Genomic DNA, 21,718 nt, shown 5'->3' with positions numbered 1-21,718 from the left:
TCAAAATATAGCTTTACACGTAGTGCTAAGCCGCTTAGCAAAATATGGCTTTACTACGGTTTTAAAGCAGATGATACAGGAAAACCGACTATAAAGGACGAAGCAATTTGCCTAATGTGCCGAAGGATAGTACGTATCAAAGACGGAAACACAACTAATTTAAGAGCTCACTTGAGAATACATCATCCAGAGGAGTTTGGCAATCTTTCTGGTGGCAATGATGCTGGCATTGCATCTTCTTGGCAGAATTTGTTTTCAGGTAACATTTGTGAGCAATATATCGATGTCCATCTTATCCACATGTACTCTAGTTAAATCAATTGGTAAACATTGTTTGTTACACAAATCCCTCCATCCATCTCTTCTTCCAGGTGGCAGCGTGGCCCCTGTGGACAGTACGGATTTATTTACTCCCCAAAGTTCCCTGGAAAACCTCATAGCAGACAGTGTGGTACTGGGGGAGCCATTCCATGAAGGTGCATCAAGAGCAGTGGCCACACTCCCTATATGCCTTAATCTAATAAAGATGTCCTCCCCTGAGAGTTCGTTACAGGACGGGGTGCAGGAGCTAAGGGTGTTTGCTAAGACTCTGCTACACCAGGGCAGTGTATTTGGACCCTTCAAAGGGGAGATGGCCCAAGGACAGTTGACCTGCTTCAGATATGCCTGGGCCGTAAGTGTGAACCTAAATCATTGTATCATCATTTTTGCATTACTGAAGTGAAAAGTTTTTTAAGCTCCGTAAAAATTTCTATTATTTTCCTTGTTCTTAGATTAAAGAAAGCGACACCTACTGCTATATTGATGCTTCAGATGAAAACAAATCCAACTGGATGAGGTGAAGGGTTGAATAAAAACAAAATTGATGCTATTCATACAGACCTCGCACCTCAATACTTGAGAAACATTAGAATCAGAATCAGAAGTCACATTGAAGTCACATTGAACTGTGGTGTCTTTCTGTCCATGTTCAGGTTTGTGTCATGTACCACCAGTGAGGAGGAGCACAACCTCATTGTGTTCCAGTGGCAAAGGGAAATCTACTACAGGGTCTCCAAGCCCATCTCCCCAGGGGAAGAAGTGAAAGTTTGCATTGGGAAGGAGTATGCTGCCCTTCTGGGATTAGGTCTTGGTGAGTGTGGCTGTGGGAATCCTAAGTGTTAAAATCGATGATTCAAAAGCCTTGCTACAGTTTTATCGCATGAATTTGAATACCGTTCCATCAGAATCAGAATTCGGTTTATTCGCCATGTATGTTCTACAAATACGCAATTTACTGTGGCAGGGAGGTGCAAACACTAAACATATACAAATCTTAAGTATAGGTACAGAAGTTTAACTATTCCTATGAACTAAACAATCTAAGAATAAAACAATTTAAATATAATAAAATATATATAAGAATAAGAATGAGCAGCATGAGTGGTCATTACAGTGTAGTAATAATAATACACAATCTCAGATTGTGTATTATTGAAAAAGGCATGTTCAATTATTTGCCTTTGTTTTTCCCCTGTGATACAGGTGAGAGCATCAAGTGTAAATATGGGGACAAAGAGAACCTGCTTAGCATTTTCCAGGACATCCAACTTGTTCGTGTACCAGGAGTTGCTGCTTTCCCTGAACCCCATGACTCTCCCAGCTGGTTCAACGGTAACCAGTCATATATCAACATGTCTGGGACCAGTAGTCTTTCCAGTAGGTCACAGGCTGACAGCAACGATCCCAATCAATGCTCTGCCATGGAAGTGCAGGACTATGACTTTGTTGAGGGGGCGGATAAGCTGCTAAAGCACCCTAACACTGCTCAGGTTAGAGTGTGGTACTTCTTTGGGTTTGAAGCTGACCCCAGTGGTAGTGGTCTGCCCCTGGACAAGACGAGGGTGATGTGTAAGCTGTGTGGGGAGAATGTGCCTTTTAATGGGAGCATGACAGCCATGCTCAATCATCTAGGACACAGTCACAAAATGCGGCATCGCAATTTAACTAACAACCAAACCCATAAATACAGATACTCTCAAAGGGAGAGTATCTTAAGAGGCATTTCATTGGATAGCCACGGTTCACCTCCATTTCATGAACTGCCCACGACCCATCAGAGTAGCACACAGCCCAGTAGACCTGCCACGCAGACCACCAATGCCATTGCAGACTTCCTTATTAGGGATCTGCTTCCTCCCAGCATGGTGGAAGGAGAAGGCTTCAGGCAGATGATCCGCACCCTGCTGCCCTCCAACCAGGAGCTGCCTTCTGCCTGGCAGTTAGGGGGCCTACTGACTGACCTCCATGCCCGGGAGAAAAAGATCAGGACAAAAACGTTCACTACTTATGCAGGGAGCGCTGAGGAGAAGGACTCAAAACACACCACCATTCAGTCCAAATCTGGGACCATTTCAAGAACAAAAGCATCCTGTGCTGGCACTTCTCAAGTTCTGGAGCCTAACTATGTGACCCTCAGTGCAGATGTGTGGGGTCGTGACTGGCAGGGTGACAGTGAGACATACGTTACCCTGTGGGCTCATTTCCTAGACTTTGATTTCAGTCCACACACACTGGCTCTCGGCACACAAAGGCTGTGGGAAACCGAGACTGGAAAAGAAGATTGGACATCAGTGGAGGCCAAAGTGAGGTCTATGGCTCAAGAGTGGGGCATCTGCCAGCCTTGTGTAGTCATCATTGGAGGGGACGAGAGTGAAAAGATTAAGTTGATGGAAAAGAAGGAAAGTAAAAGAAGAGAACAAGCAAAGAGCGCTCTACATCCTAACTCCACCACCTTTCTAGAGTGTGAGGACTCTGTGTCCGGAGACGAGATCTCTGGGTCAGTGCAGGTGAACCGCTCCAACTTGGACTTCCCACTCATCCCCTGTTTCTTGACCGTTGTCGAGGCATGCATACGGCAAGTGATGTCACATCCTGTCATCTCCAGCACCCTTGGCCTTTTTCAGAGCCTCCTATCAAGTGTCTTCCACAGCCAAAATAAAAACAGAGACCAATCTCCGTATTCCAGGAAACTGTTCACAGCCTTGGGACAGCAAGACCTGGCTGAGCTCAAGTCTTGGACTAACATCAAGCCTGAATGGAACCGGCTCTACTGTGTGTTGCAGACTCTCCTTCGCCATCAGGCCCTGATATCGGAGGTGATCAAGGAGAAGAGTGAAGAATTCAAAGACAGGAGAGGTGCAACCACTACTAAAGATTCTGTTTCTACAAACAGTGTTTCATCAGACAACTGTAAAATAAGCTCCATCTCTCATATCTCCAACAAAACCATTGTGGACGCTGTTTTTCCAGAGCCTTCTGATTGGAAGGTTCTGGATGACCTCTGCTTGGTGCTGAAGCCTTTGGATGTGGCGTGCAACACTGTTGCTAAAGAAGCATACCCACGGCTCTCGCTGATCAAGCCCATCCTCACCGGGTTGCTCTCACGCCACCTTGCCTTGGGCCCAGGGGTCTCCGCCATCTTACAAGAAGTTAAGAAGATAATAAGTACAACCCTGAAGAGTTTCTATGACAACCCTCAGGTCAATCGGATTATTTGTTTGGCGTGTGCCCTTGACCCACAGTTCCATGGTTTAAGGTTTATGGAACAGAAGGTAACTAACTACCCTGAAATAAAAATTAAACTGTATGTCAATTTCTTATAGCCAATGTTGTACCAGAAAGTTATATTGTTGTTTTGGAAGGTAAATTATTATTTCTAATAATGAATGAAGGAATTGCGTCCTTAGAACGTGTGACAGAAACATGATATGTTCTTAATCTGTATCAACATTGAAATTGTTTACCTGTGTCCTAAATTCCAGGATCAAGTGGACACTTTTGATTGGCTGAAGAAAGAGGCTGTCAGGGCAGAGGAAGAGCGGAGTAGTCGCCAGTTAGAGTCATCCGCCAATCACAGGGTCGGGAAGAACAAGAGGAACTCCTCTTCACTGTTACCATGGGAGATGGACGGGTGTCCTCGACGGAGTAAGCGTCTGAAAGAGGGCGCGCCGATCAGCTTCAAAGCAGAGAAGAACGACGATGACGATGATGAAGAGGAGGAAATGGAGGAAGAGTCTGAGGCTAGCTCCCCTGGCTACCAAGGGGAGGAGGAGGAGGAGGAGGAGGAAGTCCAGACTGAAACCATGCAGACCACAGAGTCAAACTCTGCATCTGGTATGGAGTTCCTACTGGGCGATCTGTATGGTCCACAGGCCCAGAGCAAGTTGCTGTCAGTGGAGGAGTGCGTGGACGCAGAGGTGTCCCTGTACAGGGCGAAGAAAGACTCTGCCTTGATAGAGCAGCCCCCCCTTCAGTGGTGGAGGGCAAAGTGCACAGTAATGCCTCTGCTGGCCAAGGTGGCACGGGCATATCTGGCAGCACCGGCCGTGGTGGGCGGAGCCGCGGAGGTGTTCCAAAGCCAGGGGGAAGGGGCCATGCACAGGAACAGGAGGAATATCCCTTCTGCTATGCTGGATCAGCTTCTGTTCCTGCATCATAACCATCTTAGCTGCCTAGAGCAGGGCACCTGTATCTAGAACTAGTACATGGCTTAGTGCCACAAGATGTACACACCTGTTACCGGTGCTGGAGAGTAATGCAGGGACTCAGGCGATACAGTTTTTAAGTAGCCAACATTTTTTACATAACTGTACTTTCCTTTCCTTGGCTGCCTTTACTGGCACCAGCGGTCATACCACTTTTAGATGTTATTGAGCAAATAAATAACCCATTAAGTTGTTTTCATATAAGAAAAAAAAACTTGCATCAGGTGCTTTATGGAGTGTATACTTTGGTTGTAAAACCAAAACACTGCTTCCCCTTGCAGAAAACCTTGTTCTGTAGTAAAGTCTGTATTAATGTTCTCTGAGTGATGCTGGACAATATGACAAGTTAAAACTGCTCATGTACATTTTTATTGTCAACTGTAACCAAATTGTGAGACGATACAAAAAATACTGCAAAAACGTTACTAAAATACCGTTTTCCAAAACATTGTCATGTCATGTCACCCATACACATTACATAAAAACGCATTTAAATAGCCTTTACTTTCTTGGAACGTCCCTACAGTTTGGCCTCAGCCACCTGTACCGGCATCCATCCGTCCATCCTCCCTCTGGTTGGCCAGCCTCCGGCAGTAGAGACAGACACACAGTGGGTGGATAAAAGCCAGCAAAGTGAGCAAGGTCAGAGCAATGTTCACCTGAAACAAAAGGCAGAGGAAGGACAACCAGAAGTTAGTATGGAGTCACTATCATCCCGGTCTAGTTTCTTAGGCGCTTCACATTCGTCATCCACCTACATAGAAGGGGTCCCCTCCCAGGGTTCCTTTGACTAGGGCGAAGCAAGGGTACTGGAGCAGAGACACCACCGCTGACAGAGACATCATCAGACCGTACAGCTTCCCAAAGTGACTGGGTGGGAAACTAATTTAGAAAGAGAGACATATTAATGGATTGGTGAAGTATGTATATCATTTATTTCCATCACCAACTTTTGCTTGTTTGATAACAGCAATTACTGTTCTCACCCCATCCGCCTCCAATCTACACGCACACTGCTATCACACCGCCTCCAATCTACACGCACACTGCTATCACACCTTACCTGTCATTTCCCCCCCCCCCTCCCCTCGGTTCCACTTTTACTTACGCTATGCTGATGAAGGCGGCGTTGCCTCCGTAGAGGAATGAGCGGTTGAGGACCTGCAGGATGAAGGTGAGGTACTGGAGCGGGAGGACGGGAGTGGAGGCACAGACAGAGAAGAGGAGGCACTGCAGGGAGGTGAGGAAGAGGGAAAGAATGGACGAGCGCAGGTCCGCCTCCCTCTCTGTCTCTCCTGAAAAGGGTTGACAGATGAGGCGATGAAGAACATCTAACTATAAAGGCTATGTTTTCACATACGTTATTCTTAAATCGTGTTTATTGCATCCAAACATATAACTTGATATATTTGAAACAACAATGTCCTGGTCTCAGGAGTATGAAGTCACTCAACACGCTCACCTGGAGCCAGAGGCCTGCCCTTGTGTCTGTCCATGAGGAGGCCGTTCCAGGGAGCACAGAGAACCCCACACAACTGGGTGAAGGCAAATGCATTGGTGTACTTACTCACTGAGAGAAAGGGAGAGAAGGAGCAGTGTTTGGAAGTTAGCAACATGCTAAGAGACTATTAGACTACTACTAGAGTCAAAACCCCATGTCTGCTGAATACATGCTACATTGACGCAGATGATAGTACAGTATGTGTGTGTTACCCAGGGTTGGATCGTTGTTGGCCAGGCGGTTGAGCATAGGGTTTAATGTTCCAATGAATAGATAGTGACGCAGTTGCATGACAGACAGCCAGATAAGGTGCCACAAGAAGAACCAGGACAGGACACAGCTCCTGAAACTGACCACTGTTTGCACATTCACACAAAGCCAAACAAAAACATGGATTTTCTTCTTATTTGACTCTCGAACAGCAGAAAGATGTTTCTTCGAGAAGAGGAAATTAGGTTGGTTAAACAATACCGTCTTCAGAAGGCCCAACATCCTCGGACTGTAAGGGCCTATCATCAGTTTCCCCCTCTCCATCTGGTGTTAATGTGGCATCTTGGGTTTTCTCAAACTCCTCTACGTCGTAGCTGTTTTCTTTACCAAAGCTTATTCTGTTTAAGATAAGATCAGATATATCGTATGGCAGTGGCGATAATAGACCCTTTTTAGGGGTGCTCAAGCACCCCTAAATTTCATCTCAGCACCCCTAAATATAACAATAAAAATGTTTTTTTTAATTATTGTTTATTATCATTTGATGCTGTTAGTTCATGAAGGGACATCCTTAGTTTTTTAATTCATTCAATAATTTGCATACTAATAAATAAATGTATTAATTGTTATCCAGTGAAATTAGGGATTTATTAGCAAGGGGGTTTAACACTTTTGCAAAGCACTGTATTCATGTCACATTCTCATTGGAGGCTGAGCACCCCTAAAGGTCTGATCCTAGAATCGCCCCTGCAGTATGGTCAGTGACATCAATACGGGGGAAAAAACAGCTCCCATATAAAACGACTAAATGTTGTTTTGTACTTGTCAATATCCAAGAGCCAAATAAAGAAGGAACCCCCTACAGATTATCATATTTTGTGTCCATACCCGTAGGTGTAGCATTCCGGTAGGGGGTAGGGGATGTGAGTTCTGGGTAAGAGGAAGAATGTCCGGAGAAGATGGAAAACACTGCCGACGGAGAGAACCAGAAAGGAGGCGCGTAGAGAGACTCCTACTTCATACAGCACCTGAGATGGATGGGGGGAGGGAGAGAGGAAGGAGGGAACATGGGATTAAGAACCACTAAATCTGGGATCTACAGAAGCTTTATGAGATGAGCCATTTGACAGTGTCTGTCCACTAGGTGGCAGTATGGTCCTGCATCTCGATTTCTATGTAAGGCAGAGGGAACCACTAGGTTGTTTGATACAGGTGGCAGTCTTGGCTGTTTCTGTCTCCATTTTACCTTAAATAGGAGGAAGACTGCAGAGGAAGAATCAAAGGCTCCATTATAGAGGGTAATAATGGTGGAGCGACGGGACCCGAACAGGTTACCAACCTGTCAGTGGCAAGAATGACAGTACCTGTGTGTTACTCATACCTCATATCTGACAAATGGCTGTACATCATCTTGTGTGTGTATATGCACCTGCATGTTTGTAATGAGCAACAGTATTCCTCCCACAGCAATGCAGGATAGGGCTGGGAACAGCAGCAAAGAATACACTGTTTGAGAAAAAGAAAGAGGCTTTGTTATTATCTCTAGTGTATTTGCGTGGTACAAAATGGAGTTTAAAGTATATTTACCTGCACTGGAGAAGGCTACTAGCAAGGTACCGGTGGTATAGAGGAATCTGGAGAAGAACACATAGAATACATGTGTCCATGATAGCAAGGAGCCTTAGAATGGAGCCAAAGTAGTGTTTTGGTACTCACATTCCCAGCAGCCTCGTCGCCATGGTGCCAAAGCAGTCAAATATTACTCCATTGGGAAGACTGAGGAAGTTGTTCAGAAATGAGGCGATGGTGAAGACCAGAGAAAACTGTTCATCCTGCGCTCCACAGTCTGAGAAAATGAGAGAAAGAGTGATATAGCAGAAAATGGAGGTGAGATAAAGGTTATCATAATGAAGAGGTACTGTAGAGACACATTGGGGTACAGGCATGGTAACACACAACAACAGTTACGGTATACCTTTTACAAAATGACTGGTGAATGTATAAAGAGCGTGGTCACACGTCCTCTATCCATTATGTAGTGTCTTCTCTGTTCTTATCTTTCCCACCCAATCCAAACTATCCTCCCAGTCCACAGCAGCAAATGTAGGAACCATTTCAGATGGAGGAACTGTCTAAGACTCACCTGTGTTCACCAGAGTACTGTTGGCTCCAGTCACATTGACACACAAGTCCTGGAAGTATCCATCCTCCTTCAGCACAAACACCAGAGAGGCGTAGCCAAACACGACTCCAGCGAAACACAGACACTCCACCAATCCTGTGACCAGGGTCAGACGATACCTCTGCCCTGTCCTGCCCTCACATCCCAGCATCCTTCACCGTTGACTGTCTGAATGTCTATAACTCAAAGGAAAAAGCCTGTGTTAAAATTTAGGGGGGCTTACTAAATTGAACAGTTATTTGTATATGCAAAGTGATTGTTTGTTTACTTCAATTTTACTGTGTGGTCATTTATGTGTGATCTAAGAAGTCTACAGTATATCCATGTCCTTAACAATATTGTTTTTATGTCGGGTACTTGCAAACGGGTTGAATAAGAAATGCTGGGTGGTAGATACAGATCAGGTTTAATTACCTCATATCAGTAATTCTTACTGGAACTGTCATGCTCTATGACTGTCAACATTGATGTTGTGGAGCCACTTACAGTAAAAAGTGTAGATGGAAGTGTGCATGTTTGCACATACAGAAGCAGATGTATAATTGTTGCTACTCGATGATCCAAACTAAACCTCTTTCACACTTCCTCTTTTTCACAAAAAAACAAAAAAAAAGTGTGTGACTTTCTTGTCATCTTCCGTTGTCTATATTAATTCAACCTGTGTTAGATCCCTTTGCTTAGTAAATAAACTACTGTACAATGTAATTCATTTATTTAACATTCTGGCCTATCATAATACAGTAAAAAAAAAAAAAGATTGTAGCAACGTTATTATAACTGTGTTGCATTTCTTATGCAGTGGCGGAACCAGACTTTTATATATGTGGTGGCCAGGTCTACTTCAGGGGGTCCACAGACCAAGACTGAAAATGTGTTTGTAAACTTAGCCTGGCATCTAAGCAGTGTAAAGTATTCATATGATTGCTGATTAGAAGTAGAAATTACAATTCACTTAAGCCTGAGTTCTTCAGTGTGGCCGAGTATGGTCCACTAGGGTTGCTTTAATCATATTCTTCATTAAGCAACTCATGTATTTATTACACACACTGTACTGAACTCACTGAGTCACTGTTTTCATTAAAATAGCATCTGGGTCTCAGGGAGTCAGGTGGCTAAGCGGTTAGGGAATAGGGCTAGTAATCAGAAGGTTGCCGGATCGATTCCCAGTTGGCAAATGATGTTGTGTCGTTGGGAAAGGCACTTCACCCTACTTGCCTCAGGGGAATGTCCCTGTACTTACTGTACGTCGCTCGATGTAATGTAAATGTCTAACCAGGTTAGAGGTTAATTAACTATTGGTGTATACTCAAAAAAAATGCCACAGCCATCAAAACAAGAACACTCATGAATCATGAAGTGATGCTTAATCTGAAAACAAATCACCTTTTTTGTGTAGGCCTACATCTGTGGCCACACACACACTAAACTTGGCAGGTGACTGACTGCCTAGTATGCTCTGACCTGGTGCTGGTAAACAGGGTCCTTGTGAAGTCTGACCACATTGACTCTGACTAGCCTCGGGTAGGGAGCTGCTCTGAGATCTTGGGATGGTGCAAAGGCTGGAGTCTATTTGCACCTGATCCAATTTGCTCAGCTTTGTAAAGAAGTATGCTATCTCACCTTTTCTTTTTATGTTTGAAGTGAACCCTATGCACAACATCATTGGTAATGAAATCATTTTCGCTCGCGTATTTTACAGAATTGCCCCATTATAAATCTCGAGGAAACCATGCCGCGACTCAACGAACGCATGGCAGATTACAGCTAATCTAGATTACCGTTATCCACACATGGCGAAAACAGTTTCCTGTTGTTACTGAGCACATTTTCCTACATTATAATGACACTTAAATAAATATACGGTTAGGTGCGGTGGATTAAATGTGATATATGTACATTATTGATTATTGCTGTGAACGTGGACGTCATTTCTAATCAAAATGTTATACTTATCATCTGATCCTTTAAGGAATACGTTTTCCATTCATCAGTTTTGAGGTTTAAACTATATAATTGAATATATTTAAAACATAAATCACGTAGTTTACCTTTGTATATTTTCTCATTAGCTCATGCCTTGAAATGTCTTGGTATGCGGCAGCACAATTTGTGGATCGTGTCAGACTCCCTTTTCTTAACGCGCGCTCTCACTGTCTGTCCACCTGTCTTTATGCGCGTTCACGGCACAGCAAAGAGCGGGACCTGACAAATCTACTTTTGGATTCTGTTGCATATGGCCAAAGACATGCCAACACGGGCCACGTGGACCTCCATGTGAGTCTTGAACTGGTGCATGCTTATTCTTCATGAGTTGGTCAAGCAGTTAGACCAGTCAGAGAAACCAGGCTATTAGGGGTAACCAGACCTAAACAGAATTAACAGGAGATGGATTTAGAGGGTTATAACAGTTTTATTGCAAAATCGATCAGGACTATTTCACGTAATAGCAGACAGAAACACATACTTGTATCAAGTCTACTCTAACACCCACACTCATCACTGTGCCCAAACCTTCACGTGTGTTTGTGGGGTTTCCACGTATTGCAGACAGTTTGCATGAAACTTGATGTGTCTAAGGAGCTGGATATTTCTGATGAAGCCCACCCACAAAGGCTACTGAGCTGCAGCCTTACCTGTCACACGGGAGTGTGACACTAGTGCGCCCAGGTAAACCATATGTTTCTATGGGCCAAGGCCGAAATCATAATATATATTGGGGGGGACGCATCTCAATATTCAAATCTGGTCAAAATGCCCCCCCCCCCCCCCCCCCCCCCAATATATTGATATACAGTTATAAATGTGCTACGCTACGACAGGCAACCGTGCACTCTGTCCGAAATTATCATTAAAAAGTTAATTTGTCCCCCCCAATGTTGACTCCATGGCTACGGCCTTGCTATGGGCGACACCTTTTCCACAATCCTTAAACAGAAACCGCCCCTCTTTTGTTTTATAACAGGAAGTCCTATGGTTCCTACTTCCTCTTTGATTTCCAGAGAGATCAGAGACATCTACAGCATTGACCATTGAGCTGGTTTGCTGGTTTTCTGGAAGGGTGATGAAGTAAGTGCCACACCACCTGTGTTCGTGGAGTTGTTCCCAAGGATAGTGGAGTGTAGTTGGGGGTTTGATAAACTCAGGGCCCCTTTGGCGAAGCTCTTGGCTGTAATCTCCTCCCAACTTTGGTCTGAGGTACTGGCATCCTGGCTCTCTCCTGTGGTTAAACCACACCGGCAAGCTGGTTCACGCTGTGACCTTCTCCTTCAGACTGTGTATGTATGGTCTGGATATGTGTTGAGTTGCAATGACTTGTCTGTGTTCTCCAATGGAACTGATGCCATTTCTCCTAAAAGGTTGTCTGGTCAATTGGTAGCTGTTGCCAATTGACAGGAGATGTCAGGATCATATTCAGAAACTATGGACAAGAAACAAAAAAAGTCAACCATCACACCCTTCATCTTCATTGTGTCAGAGGTATGTCAGTCAGGTTTCTTTCTTATATTTATTTATTTCTCTCTCTCTCTCTCTCTCTCTCTCTCTCTCTCTCTCTCTCTCTCTCTCTCTCTCTCTCTCTCTCTCTCTCTCTCTCTCTCTCTCTCTCTCTCTCTCTCTCTCTCTCTCTCTCTCTCTCTCTCTCTCTCTCTCTCTCTCTCTCTCTCTCTCTCTCTCTCTCTCTCTCTCGTCTTGTCTGTCATTGTGAAGGAGCTTTTTCCCCTCTCTAGGTCAACCGTTCAAAGCGGTAGGCTCATTCCTTCTGGTTGGCCACACACAAACACACATGCAGCCGAAACAGCTTGAGGAATTAAGACGTTTGTTTTTATATTTAAATCGAAGACAATTGTTCCAATTGCTTAGTAATGGATGATGCTGTATCGCAATTACATTCTTCCAGCGTGCGCTAGTTGTGTTTGGCCGTGTCTGTAATAATTGAAATTTGTAATTTGAGTAGCATACCACGCGTCTCTGGACATTGACAGTTCTCTGTTATCACTTATGTAACCGCTAGGTGGCAGCTAGCTGTTAGGCTACTGTTGATAAAAACGTGTTGATAAATATTTTTTTTAGGAGCATTCGATTTTAATTGATTTTTCAAATTCAAGGTAATAGCATGCAATGCAGATATACTTTTTCGACCTCAGACACCAGTAATCTCAGTTTTGCCATTATAAATATTTGAATGCGTTCATATTGTAACCAAGGCACATCAAAAACAAGTTGCATTGCGCTAAACGTAGGCTACTTACGGTAATGAACTCTCCCTTCTCCAGCGGAAAGCTTGGAAAGGCAAGGAAGCAGAGAAGGAAGGAAACAAGAGGAAAGAGGAGTTAACCAGGGGAGTGAGATTACTATCATAGGTAGGTTTCCAATAGTTCAAAATGTGTAGTTTGGTTTTCCCAACAAACTTTGGATTACTCGCGTTAATTTGATTTAAGCAAATGTAGACTATGTTGTGAGATTTCGTTGATCGGTTTACAAACCTACAAATCGGAGTCGGGCATTTATAGACGCCCAGGATCGGAATTGTATGAACACTTGTGCTACTTGCTAACGCAACCGCAGTAGTTTGAACCTCTTTCGTTAGGCCATACAGAGGAGCTCTGTCTGCTCTCGTCTGGCTGTGTGGACCTTCTTGAAAATACAGTATCTGGATTCCAGAATTGGTAATTTTAGATACACATTTTGAGGATGAATTATAATATGTGAAAACTAAACAACTTTGCTTGACAGGTGTTGTTTGCTTGCCACCAAGCTAGCCCAAACAAATGGAGGCTCAATTTATTTGCTGGAATGAATATAGCCAGCTATGTTGGCTAGTGGCTAGCTAGCTAACATATTAGTACCTTGCTAAGTCGTTTTTTATAACCTCATTATGCTAAGGGAACCGGCATCTGTAATTTAATTTCGGTTTGCTGTCTTATATTAAATGTGTAATTGGCTAGTATTGATATTACTTAAAATTAGCGAGCTAGCTACTTTGTGGACATTTGGAATTTTGAGGATACATGTGACGTTCCATAATGTTTCAGAACCACAGAGTTGTCTGCTGCAGACTGCTAGATATATCGTGTACATCAAATAGTCTGGAATGTGCTGTCTGGTTTGATAAGTGCAGACCAGTAGTTAGCTATTCTAGCTAACGTGAAATGGGCAGGAAAAGTTTTACAGTTTACCGAGGTTTGGCATTCGGTCGGTAGGTCATAATAGGAACTCTGCTTGAATGGCATTCCGCTTTAGTCTGGTCGTTTCGAGTCCAAGGTCCAGTTAAAAAAAATATGATTTTCTTTTTATGACCCTACATGAGTCATTTAACCGACTCTTCGATGCGGAAGCAAAGAAATAGATCAAGCTAACGGTGGCCTGTTATTTATGCATTTGGTCGTCTTTGATTAAGTTTGTTTCTTACCTGTAGGCTATTGAATTGCATTTAAAAGCCTAGTTGTTGTCTGGTCAATGACGTTACCCCGCCTTTGAAATGTTGTATTATTTGCAAGGTTATGCCAGTTGAATTTGTGGTAATTAAAAGAAGTCAGCTATTGAATGCGGTTTTGTTCTGTGCTTAATATGCTCCGCTATCGATAATGATCTTAGTTTTGGTCATTACACACTCATGTCATGGCTGTCATTGACTTCCTATCCAAAGAAAGGTGTTTAGATGAAGCCAGAAACCTGTTCCGTGGGTCTCTTGTGACTGTGGGGTAGGATAACAGGCGTGGTTCATTATTCACGCTTTCGGTGTAGATAAGCTACGGCATTCTGTCTTCTAGATGCTGATTCCTATTTCACAATGTACCGCAGCACTGATTTCTTCGGTCACTGACACAAGCTATGTTACTGCGAACTTGATGATCAGTCGGTGCATATGGGTTAGCTGAGTTTTCAATCATGGTTTTTGCATTTCCAAACTGCCTTGGAATGGCATTAACCTTCTGAAATCAGGAAATGAGGGGGGGGGGGCGAGTTTGTACAAGTCCCCCTTGTATAAGTCCCCCTTATCTCCAGACCTTGTAAACTGTATGTGTTTGTCCCAAAAAATGCTTTATCAAATTAGTAAAATGATGTCCAGGCCTTAGCTCTGTTTTCTGTCACAGTGACTGGGATAGTTGTGCGACACAGCCCTTTTTCTCATTCCTCTTGCCAGGGGTATCATTTTTGAAGCCTGGTAATGACGGGCTTTCAAAACTCTAGGGTGTGTCCCAGTCCCAGACATAGGCCTACACGGAAGTCGGGTGTTGTATCTGCCCCTCCCCTTCTCCCTAACTACTACGACACCTGCGGTCTGTGTGTGTGTGTTTATATTTGAACAGTCTGACTGTTTTTAATTTCCATTCACTTCCTGGCCAATTATCTGACCAAGAGTGGACTAATTGTGTCCAATGTTTTTTGCCTCTTTTCTGTACACTCATCCTCTCGGACTCTTAAAAGATCAATTATTATATTATTCTTCCTATGTGAAAATAGTGAATAATTGACTGCTTCAGGAAAACATTGTGGATGGTTTATTGATGCTGTCTGAGCATGTGTCCTCCTGTCTCTACCAAGGGATTAGAGGAACTTTGTGGCTTCGTACTGAAGCTTGGATGGCTATGGGCCGTATGGCTCCTACCAAGGCACACGCAGTGACATACCAGTGGTCACCAGTTCTCTGCCTCGTATGTCCGTTACACTCAGGGCGTGTTTCCACAGTCCAAAGTCTGCAGGTGGCATTGAGAGAAGCGGTTGAACTGAGCCCAGCGTAACACACACCCGCATACGTGTGCACACGCACACATTCTCACTCTCCATTCAAATATGGCGGAGTCAGCAAAGCAGTGTCCAGGCTACAACAGCAGCTTTTGCTTTTAGTTGTGTATGTTCATGAATTTGAGTGAGAGGATGTCTTTTAAACTTATGTGATTACTGCGTAAGGCTTCAGCTGTCGTTCAGATGCATGGATTCTGACAAATGAAGGTCCTGAAGAAAGTTGAATTGGATAACTGGATTGGATTTTTCAATGTTATGATAAGGATATATTTGTTAAAGTTCTCAGTCATGGTTTACCATGTGGAAGTATCATGGTTACTTCCTGTCAGTGTTGTTTGTCTTCTGCATGTTGGTGGAACTGAGGTGGAGGAAGCATTACTGACAAGCAACTCAATAACACCTGTGACACTGGCATATGGACCGTTTTCAATGCTAGGTCGAGTTCAGGACACACCATAGCGATCTATACCAGTAAAGTTTGCTTGTGTGTGTTAATGTTTTTGGAGTGAGCAATAAATCAATGTGGCTCTATCAGGAATGCAGCAGCATACTGTTCACACTTGAATGCAACTTATTCCCAGTGTAATAAAGTTAAGATGGATTCCTGCCCATCACTCCCAAAATTGGGCAAAGTTGGAAAAGAAGAGAGTGAAGGAGGACTTGAGGATTCAAAGAATAAAGGATTCCCTCACCAAGAGAACTTCCAACAGCTGAGACAGGATGTGACATGCCAGAGCTCCGACTGGAATGTGTGCCAGAGGTTCTCTGTGTGTGTGTTTGTGTCGGGAAAGCAGAAAGGTGGGAGAGTGGGTCAGTTCACCGAAACTTGCTGCCCTGTTTGAGTTCTCAAGGATAAAATCCACGTCACCCACTCTCTCTACACCTTGTATTTAGCCCCGTCCTTCTCCCAGAGTCTCTCTCTTACACACACGCACGCACACACACACATGCACACAGACCTTGTACACATGTCTCATTGTTCCTGTATATCACGGCAGACAGCTGCAGGGGGGTTATGCTCCTGTGTGTAGAGTAGTGTCTGAGAGGTTTGGCTTCCAGCCAGGAGTGTGTGTGTGGGACAAATGTAAACGATTTTGGATGTGTTTTGGTGCCTGGCTCTGTCTGAATCCAATTTTGCATATTTTGATTACGGATGTTTTTTTGGATGGAGCTTTGTCTAAAAGCTTGTTCTATGTAGGAACACTGTGGCCTCCCAAACTTAATTTCAGAAACCCGGGCTCTCTCACCTGTGTTACTCCCTGCACGCTTACACACTCTTTCGTGGGCCGTCACACGTTTTTCACATGTACTTCTTTCACTTCAGAGCTGAGAGGTGCTAACAAGCCTCACACGGTGCCCGTGTCTGTGAAGGTGTTATTCTCTCTCCTCCTCACACTCTCTATTTCTATTCTTTCCCTTTTGCTTGCCTGCCTGCTCTCGAGCCGCGGAAGAGAGTGAGAGGCTCTCTCTTTCTGCTCCTCGCGGATCGCCCACTCTTCTACCACTGTCCTTTCTCCCCCTCGCTTCTACCCTCCTCGACGTCTTCCGATGTGCGCCTCTCGTCTTTCCTCTCGCCCTCCCTTCCTCATCTTTCAACCCTCCTCAACCTTGTGCCTTCATGATGCCCTCGCTTCTCTCTTGCCTAGCCGAAATGGATGACCGTGTGTGACCCTTTTCTCTCTGTCTGACTCTCTCTCTCTGTGTGTGGTGCTGGGTTAACCTCTCTCTCTCTCTCTGTCAGTGTGTATGGAGCAGTGTGCGAGCGCGGCCTCCCTGCTGGCCTCTGTGCGGGAGCAGGAGAGGCAGTTTGAGATGCTGAGTCGGGCCCTGGAGGAGGAGCGACGGTGCAGCGGGACCGCCTCCGGTACCCTGCCCCGCCCCCTCCCCACCCTACAGGTAACGCCCCCCCCCCCCCCCCCCCCCCCCCACGGGTACGATGCTGGCAACCCTCCATCCAACCATCCATCCATCCACCCATCCATGCCCGTTCTGAATAACAGCCCTCCATGCTCCATCCTCAAGCTCTGCTGTCAGTCGTTCGGCTCAGTCTCTCCAGCAGCCCTCCCTAACCCGCCATCTTGTCTCTGTGAGCACAGACGTCCTGTTGTGACGCCGACGTGGCTTTCTGTCGGCTTTCTGTCATTATTGTTTGTTGACATTATGCATGGAAAGTTGTCTGTCATTTGTCACCACCAGTCCTGTGGCGGCAGTACACAAAAGTACGCCTTTTTGTTGTTGTTTTTCTCCTGATTATTCATTAATTTTACACATAGAAAGACTACTACTACGCTAATGAAAACTGTTGTTTTCGGCCAGTCTAGGCTGTTGAAGGCTAGGTTACCTGACTCATCCTGAAAGTATACCAGATGCATCGAATCACACACACATACACTCCATCCTGCAAGGTCATTCAAAGCCACACAAACACACACACTCATGTCCACTCAAGCACGTATGGCTCCTGACATTAAGCATGCATGAGGCCGACCGTGCTTCACCCTCCTCCCAAATCCTCTCCATAAACACAGGCACTTGGGATCTCCGTTCCTCTGTTTCTCTCTCTCTCTCTCTGTTTCTCTCTCTTTGTGTCTCTCTCTGCATCTCTGTTTCTCTCTCTCTCTGTTTCTCTCTCTCTGTTTCTCTCTCTGTTTCTCTCTCTCTGTTTCTCTCTTTCTTTCTCTGTCTCTGTATCTCGCTCTCTGTATCACGCTCTCTGTCTTTCTGGGAAGGACACCCAGATACACGATACAGTCCCTTCCAGGTAATCCCCAGTTCTGATAAGCGTCTGGGGTTGAGGTTGGTACCTGTCAGTTGCGGGCGTTGTGGCCGAGCAGGCAGGTTTGGAATGTGCGGTTATCTCCACGTTGTTTACTCAGCCCTCACGCCTCTACATGCCAAACTCTCCCAGAGCAGAGAAGGACTTTCTGACAGGTTCTCACATGCCCATTCTGGACCTGCCTCTTACTCTGCCTATCTCCCTTTCTTGGAAAAAAAGTCACATTTCTGCATGTGCTGGGTGTGTCACCCCGCCCCCCCCCCCCTCCATACACCCCATCCCTTCTTGCAGAAACTGGAAGAGGTGTCATGAAATTCTATTTCTTTCTCTCACATGACTTAATAGCCCACCCCTTTCGTGCGTTTGCATGCCACTTTGCTCTGTCAGTGTTTTGGTTTTGTGGCAAAGGAACGATAGGGGTGAATGTTCCTGTGCTTCACCAAATCCATCCTCTGTGAGCAAGTCTGTGTGTGTGTGTCAGGATCTGATGCAATGCCATGGGAATCCTGTGCTTTCAAATGTTTGTAATACCTGAAATACTTGGTCACAAGCCGCTGGGTCGGTACTCACCGCTGAACGCTCACACAGACCCCCCCCACGATGCCGTGTGTGTGGGGGTCGTTTAAGGGTCATTAAACGTCCTCCCTTCCTCCTTCCAGAACGGGCGCGTGTCTTGTGATGCGGACATAGAGAGGCTCACTCTGAGCGAGGCGCACATCAACGGGTCACATGTAAGTATTATTGGTGTTTACTTTCTGAGTGGGAGAATGTGTGTGTGTGTGCTGTTTTTTTACTCTGTGTGTGTGTGTGTGTGTGTGTGTAGTACATGATGGAGCCGGGTCACGTTGTCGAGGAGACGTTCACCGTAGAGGATGAACCTCAAGAGGCTCCACCCATTGTCTCCGTGGAAACCGGCGAGGACGGAACCACACGACGCACAGAGACGACGGTAACACGCGCGCACATCACACACACAAGCACACACACTGCAACGGGACTGCACAGCCCAGCAAATAGCTGCACGACACCCCCTCATCCCTTCTTCCTCCTCTCCTCCTCCACCACCCCTCCATCCCAGGTGAAGAAAACGGTCAAGACCACCACCACCAGGCACGTCATCCCCTCTGTGTCTGACACGCTCTCCCTGGACGGCATGGGGGGCGGCGGGGGGTCGGTAACGGGCATGGGGGGCTACACCACGCCCATGGAGCGCGTCTACCGCCAGGCGGTGCCCATGGACTACCCCACCTCCACAGTGCCCCGCAACTACCACTACGGACCCCCGGTCGGGTATGAGGACTACCGGGCAGGCCCCCCCTCGGAGACCTACGCCAGCCTGAACAGGGGGGGGCGCATGGACGATAGATACAGGTAGGGGCCTGTCTGAAGGGGAGCTGTCGGGAAGCCTGTTCATGCATCATGACTGTTACACTGTGGCTGTGAGTCAAACTGAGAAGCTTCCACATGGCTGGATGTGGTGGTGATGAAGAGTTTGTGTGTGTCTCCTCCCAGGCCAGTCGATGGCTACCACACCCTGGACCCAGGCTACAGGTCACACAGCCGGAACCACCTGGACCACTATGCTGCTCAGCCACAGGTGGGTGGTGTGTGTATGCTCTTACTGTAGATGAGTAATATCATGCATTGGTGTGTGTGTGTGTGTGTGTGTACCTACTATTCTCTTACTGTAGGTGAGTAGGATCATGCATTGGAGGTTCATGTGTGTGTGTGTGTGTGTGTGTGTGAACCCGTCCCGCCCCTCCCAGGTGCGTATGGGCAGTGCTCTGGAGCTGTCGGGCCTGCAGCGCTTCGTCCCGGAGCCCTACGGCCTGGAGGACGACCAGAGGAGCATGGGATACGACGAGCCCGACTACGGCATGGGGCCGCCCATCCACTACGGCACCGTGCCACGCAATGCCCACTTCACCCACGGCCCCCCACGCAGGACAGGGTGAGAGGGAGAGAGAGAGAGAGAGAGAAAGAGAGAGACATAGGGTGTGTGTGCGCGCGCTGTTTGACCCCCCCCCCCCCCCCCCCCCCCTCGTCCTCATTCTAGGAGTTACGAGGGCATCCTGGACGGTGGGGCAGGGGACATGTACTACTGGGGGGGCGGAGCCCCGCTGGCGCAGGGCGAGAGGGGGAGCATGGCCTCATTGGACAGCACCCTGCGGAAGGGCCCGCCCCCTTCCTGGAGGCAGCCTGAGCTGCCGGAGGTCATCGCCATGCTCAACTACAGGCTGGACCCCGTGAGGAGCAACGCCGCCGCATACCTGCAGCACCTCACCTACAAGAACGACAAGGTACTCTCTCTCACACACACACACGCGCGTGCCAGCATCGGCAAACGTGAGTTCTTCACTTGAATCAATCTGGGTGTGACTGATGAACTATCAACACTCTCGTACTCGCACTCTCTCTCTCTCACTCCCTAACTCTCTCTCCCTCTCTCTCTCGTACTTATCCCGCCCCTCTCTCCTCGTCCAGGTGAAGTCAGACGTTCGGCGTATGAAGGGAATCCCTGCCCTGGTCTCCATGCTGGACATCCCCAAGAAGGAGGTGCACCACGCGGCCTGCGGGGCGCTCAAGAACATCTCGTACGGACGCGACCACGACAACAAGATCGCCATCAAGAACTGCGACGGCATCCCCGCCCTGGTCCGCCTGCTGAGGAAGACCCGGGACCAGGACCTCACCGACACCATCACAGGTGAGGAAGAGGACAAGGACCATTAGGATGAGTCGTTGATAATGACGATGACGGTGGAGGCGGTTTGAAATGCATGTCGATACAATGTTGAAGACGATTACTATGGTAGTGGTGGTAGACAAGCATGTGGATACCGAGATGATGATGATGATGATGATGATGATGATGATGATGACCAAGGCTCCCCCTTCCGAAACCAGGCACCCTGTGGAACCTGTCGTCCCACGACTCGGTGAAGATGGAGATCGTGGACCACGCCCTGCACGCCCTCTCCGACGAGGTGATGGTGCCCCACTCCGGCTGGGAGCGGGGCGGGGGCGGCGGAGGGGGCGGAGAGGAGAACTGCAAGCCCCGCCACTTGGAATGGGAGACGGCGCTCACGAACACGGCCGGCTGCCTCCGGTAAGCAATAAAAGGCAGGGGAGGAGGGGGGAGGGAGGGAGGTGGAAAGAAGTGATGTGTGGCTAGGCAGCTTTTTATATAACCATTCTTCTTTGAATGAGTGACCGTGAAAGGAAGTGAAGCTTTGTTGTACTCGTCGGGTGGGGGGGGGGGGTGTAGAGCAGGGTGTGTCTGCGGCCGCCAAGACTAGCACAAAGACGGAGGCAGTAACATGATCTACCCTTTCAGCCTCTCTCTCTGTCTCTCTCTCTTTCTTTCCTTCTCATCTCTCTTGCTCACCACAGGATTAACCTAGACTTTGGTAGTGTGGTGTTGAGGTTTATTGTCTTGGTTGTGTGCAGGAATCCTTTTGTAGTCACAGAGTTCTTTTGGTCTCCTAATATCCCCCCACCTCCCTTCTTTCCAACCCCACACGCCCTCGACTCGCACACCTCTCTCTCACTCTTAACCTTTCTCTCTCTATCTCCCAGAAACGTGAGCTCTGAGCGCAGCGAGGCCAGGAGGAAGCTTAGAGAGTGCACAGGATTGGTCGACTCGCTCATGTACATCGTCCAATCACAGATTGACCTTAAAGATGTTGACAACAAGGTACTGGGGCATTCACACACACACAATGTTGATTAAATCTTTTGTTTCTTAATCCTGTTATTCCTCATGCCATCTCTATATC

At 46.7% G+C, this 21,718-nt stretch overlaps 3 protein-coding genes and 1 long non-coding RNA gene across 6 annotated transcripts in view; 2 read left to right on the top strand and 2 right to left on the bottom strand.

Annotated features, from left to right (window-relative positions):
- Nucleotides 1-172: 172 nt before the first annotated feature.
- LOC136956424 (E3 SUMO-protein ligase ZBED1-like) lies at nt 173-4,998 on the top strand. Its single transcript, XM_067250320.1, has 7 exons — nt 173-259; nt 372-673; nt 774-838; nt 975-1,132; nt 1,525-1,883; nt 2,100-3,593; nt 3,804-4,998. Exons 2-7 carry the CDS (start codon nt 527-529, stop codon nt 4,515-4,517), a joined length of 2,937 nt encoding a protein of 978 aa, XP_067106421.1. The 5' UTR covers nt 173-259; nt 372-526; the 3' UTR covers nt 4,518-4,998.
- slc43a3a (solute carrier family 43 member 3a) lies at nt 4,877-10,558 on the bottom strand. Of its 2 annotated transcripts, none has more exons than XM_067251072.1 (13): nt 10,468-10,558; nt 8,381-8,616; nt 7,954-8,083; nt 7,825-7,871; nt 7,667-7,743; nt 7,484-7,576; nt 7,126-7,265; nt 6,499-6,635; nt 6,240-6,383; nt 5,989-6,096; nt 5,635-5,821; nt 5,285-5,408; nt 4,877-5,185 (listed from the first exon to the last, which is right to left on the bottom strand). In XM_067251072.1, the coding sequence occupies exons 2-13, from the start codon at nt 8,568-8,570 to the stop codon at nt 5,060-5,062; spliced, it is 1,503 nt and encodes a 500-aa protein (XP_067107173.1). In that variant the 5' UTR covers nt 8,571-8,616; nt 10,468-10,558; the 3' UTR covers nt 4,877-5,059. The 2 variants fall into 2 exon arrangements, with proteins under 2 accessions (XP_067107173.1, XP_067107172.1); XM_067251071.1 differs by having other exon boundaries at nt 8,381-8,595.
- A 645-nt stretch (nt 10,559-11,203) lies between these two features.
- Nucleotides 11,204-14,008, bottom strand: LOC136956007 (uncharacterized). The gene is made up of 3 exons (XR_010878203.1): nt 13,827-14,008; nt 12,667-12,697; nt 11,204-11,837 (listed from the first exon to the last, which is right to left on the bottom strand). It is a non-coding gene; the product is annotated as an uncharacterized lncRNA (long non-coding RNA).
- A 3,030-nt stretch (nt 14,009-17,038) lies between these two features.
- The window catches only part of ctnnd1 (catenin (cadherin-associated protein), delta 1), an 11,345-nt gene continuing 6,665 nt past the window's right edge, over nt 17,039-21,718 (top strand). For both annotated transcript variants that reach the window (XM_067249804.1, XM_067249803.1), the window contains exons 1-10: nt 17,039-17,059; nt 18,599-18,670; nt 18,763-18,888; nt 19,018-19,310; nt 19,452-19,536; nt 19,706-19,890; nt 19,996-20,239; nt 20,424-20,646; nt 20,847-21,048; nt 21,519-21,636. In XM_067249804.1, the coding sequence (XP_067105905.1) occupies nt 18,766-18,888; nt 19,018-19,310; nt 19,452-19,536; nt 19,706-19,890; nt 19,996-20,239; nt 20,424-20,646; nt 20,847-21,048; nt 21,519-21,636 (1,473 nt within the window). In that variant the 5' untranslated portion in view covers nt 17,039-17,059; nt 18,599-18,670; nt 18,763-18,765. The remainder of the gene's footprint in view (nt 17,060-18,598; nt 18,671-18,762; nt 18,889-19,017; nt 19,311-19,451; nt 19,537-19,705; nt 19,891-19,995; nt 20,240-20,423; nt 20,647-20,846; nt 21,049-21,518; nt 21,637-21,718) is intronic.

The sequence above is a fragment of the Osmerus mordax genome, chromosome 14 (assembly GCF_038355195.1).
Source record: "Osmerus mordax isolate fOsmMor3 chromosome 14, fOsmMor3.pri, whole genome shotgun sequence".
NCBI lineage: Eukaryota > Metazoa > Chordata > Actinopteri > Osmeriformes > Osmeridae > Osmerus > Osmerus mordax.
The sequence above is the reverse complement of the archived record's forward strand: the minus strand, read 5'-3'. Positions and strand labels throughout refer to the sequence as shown.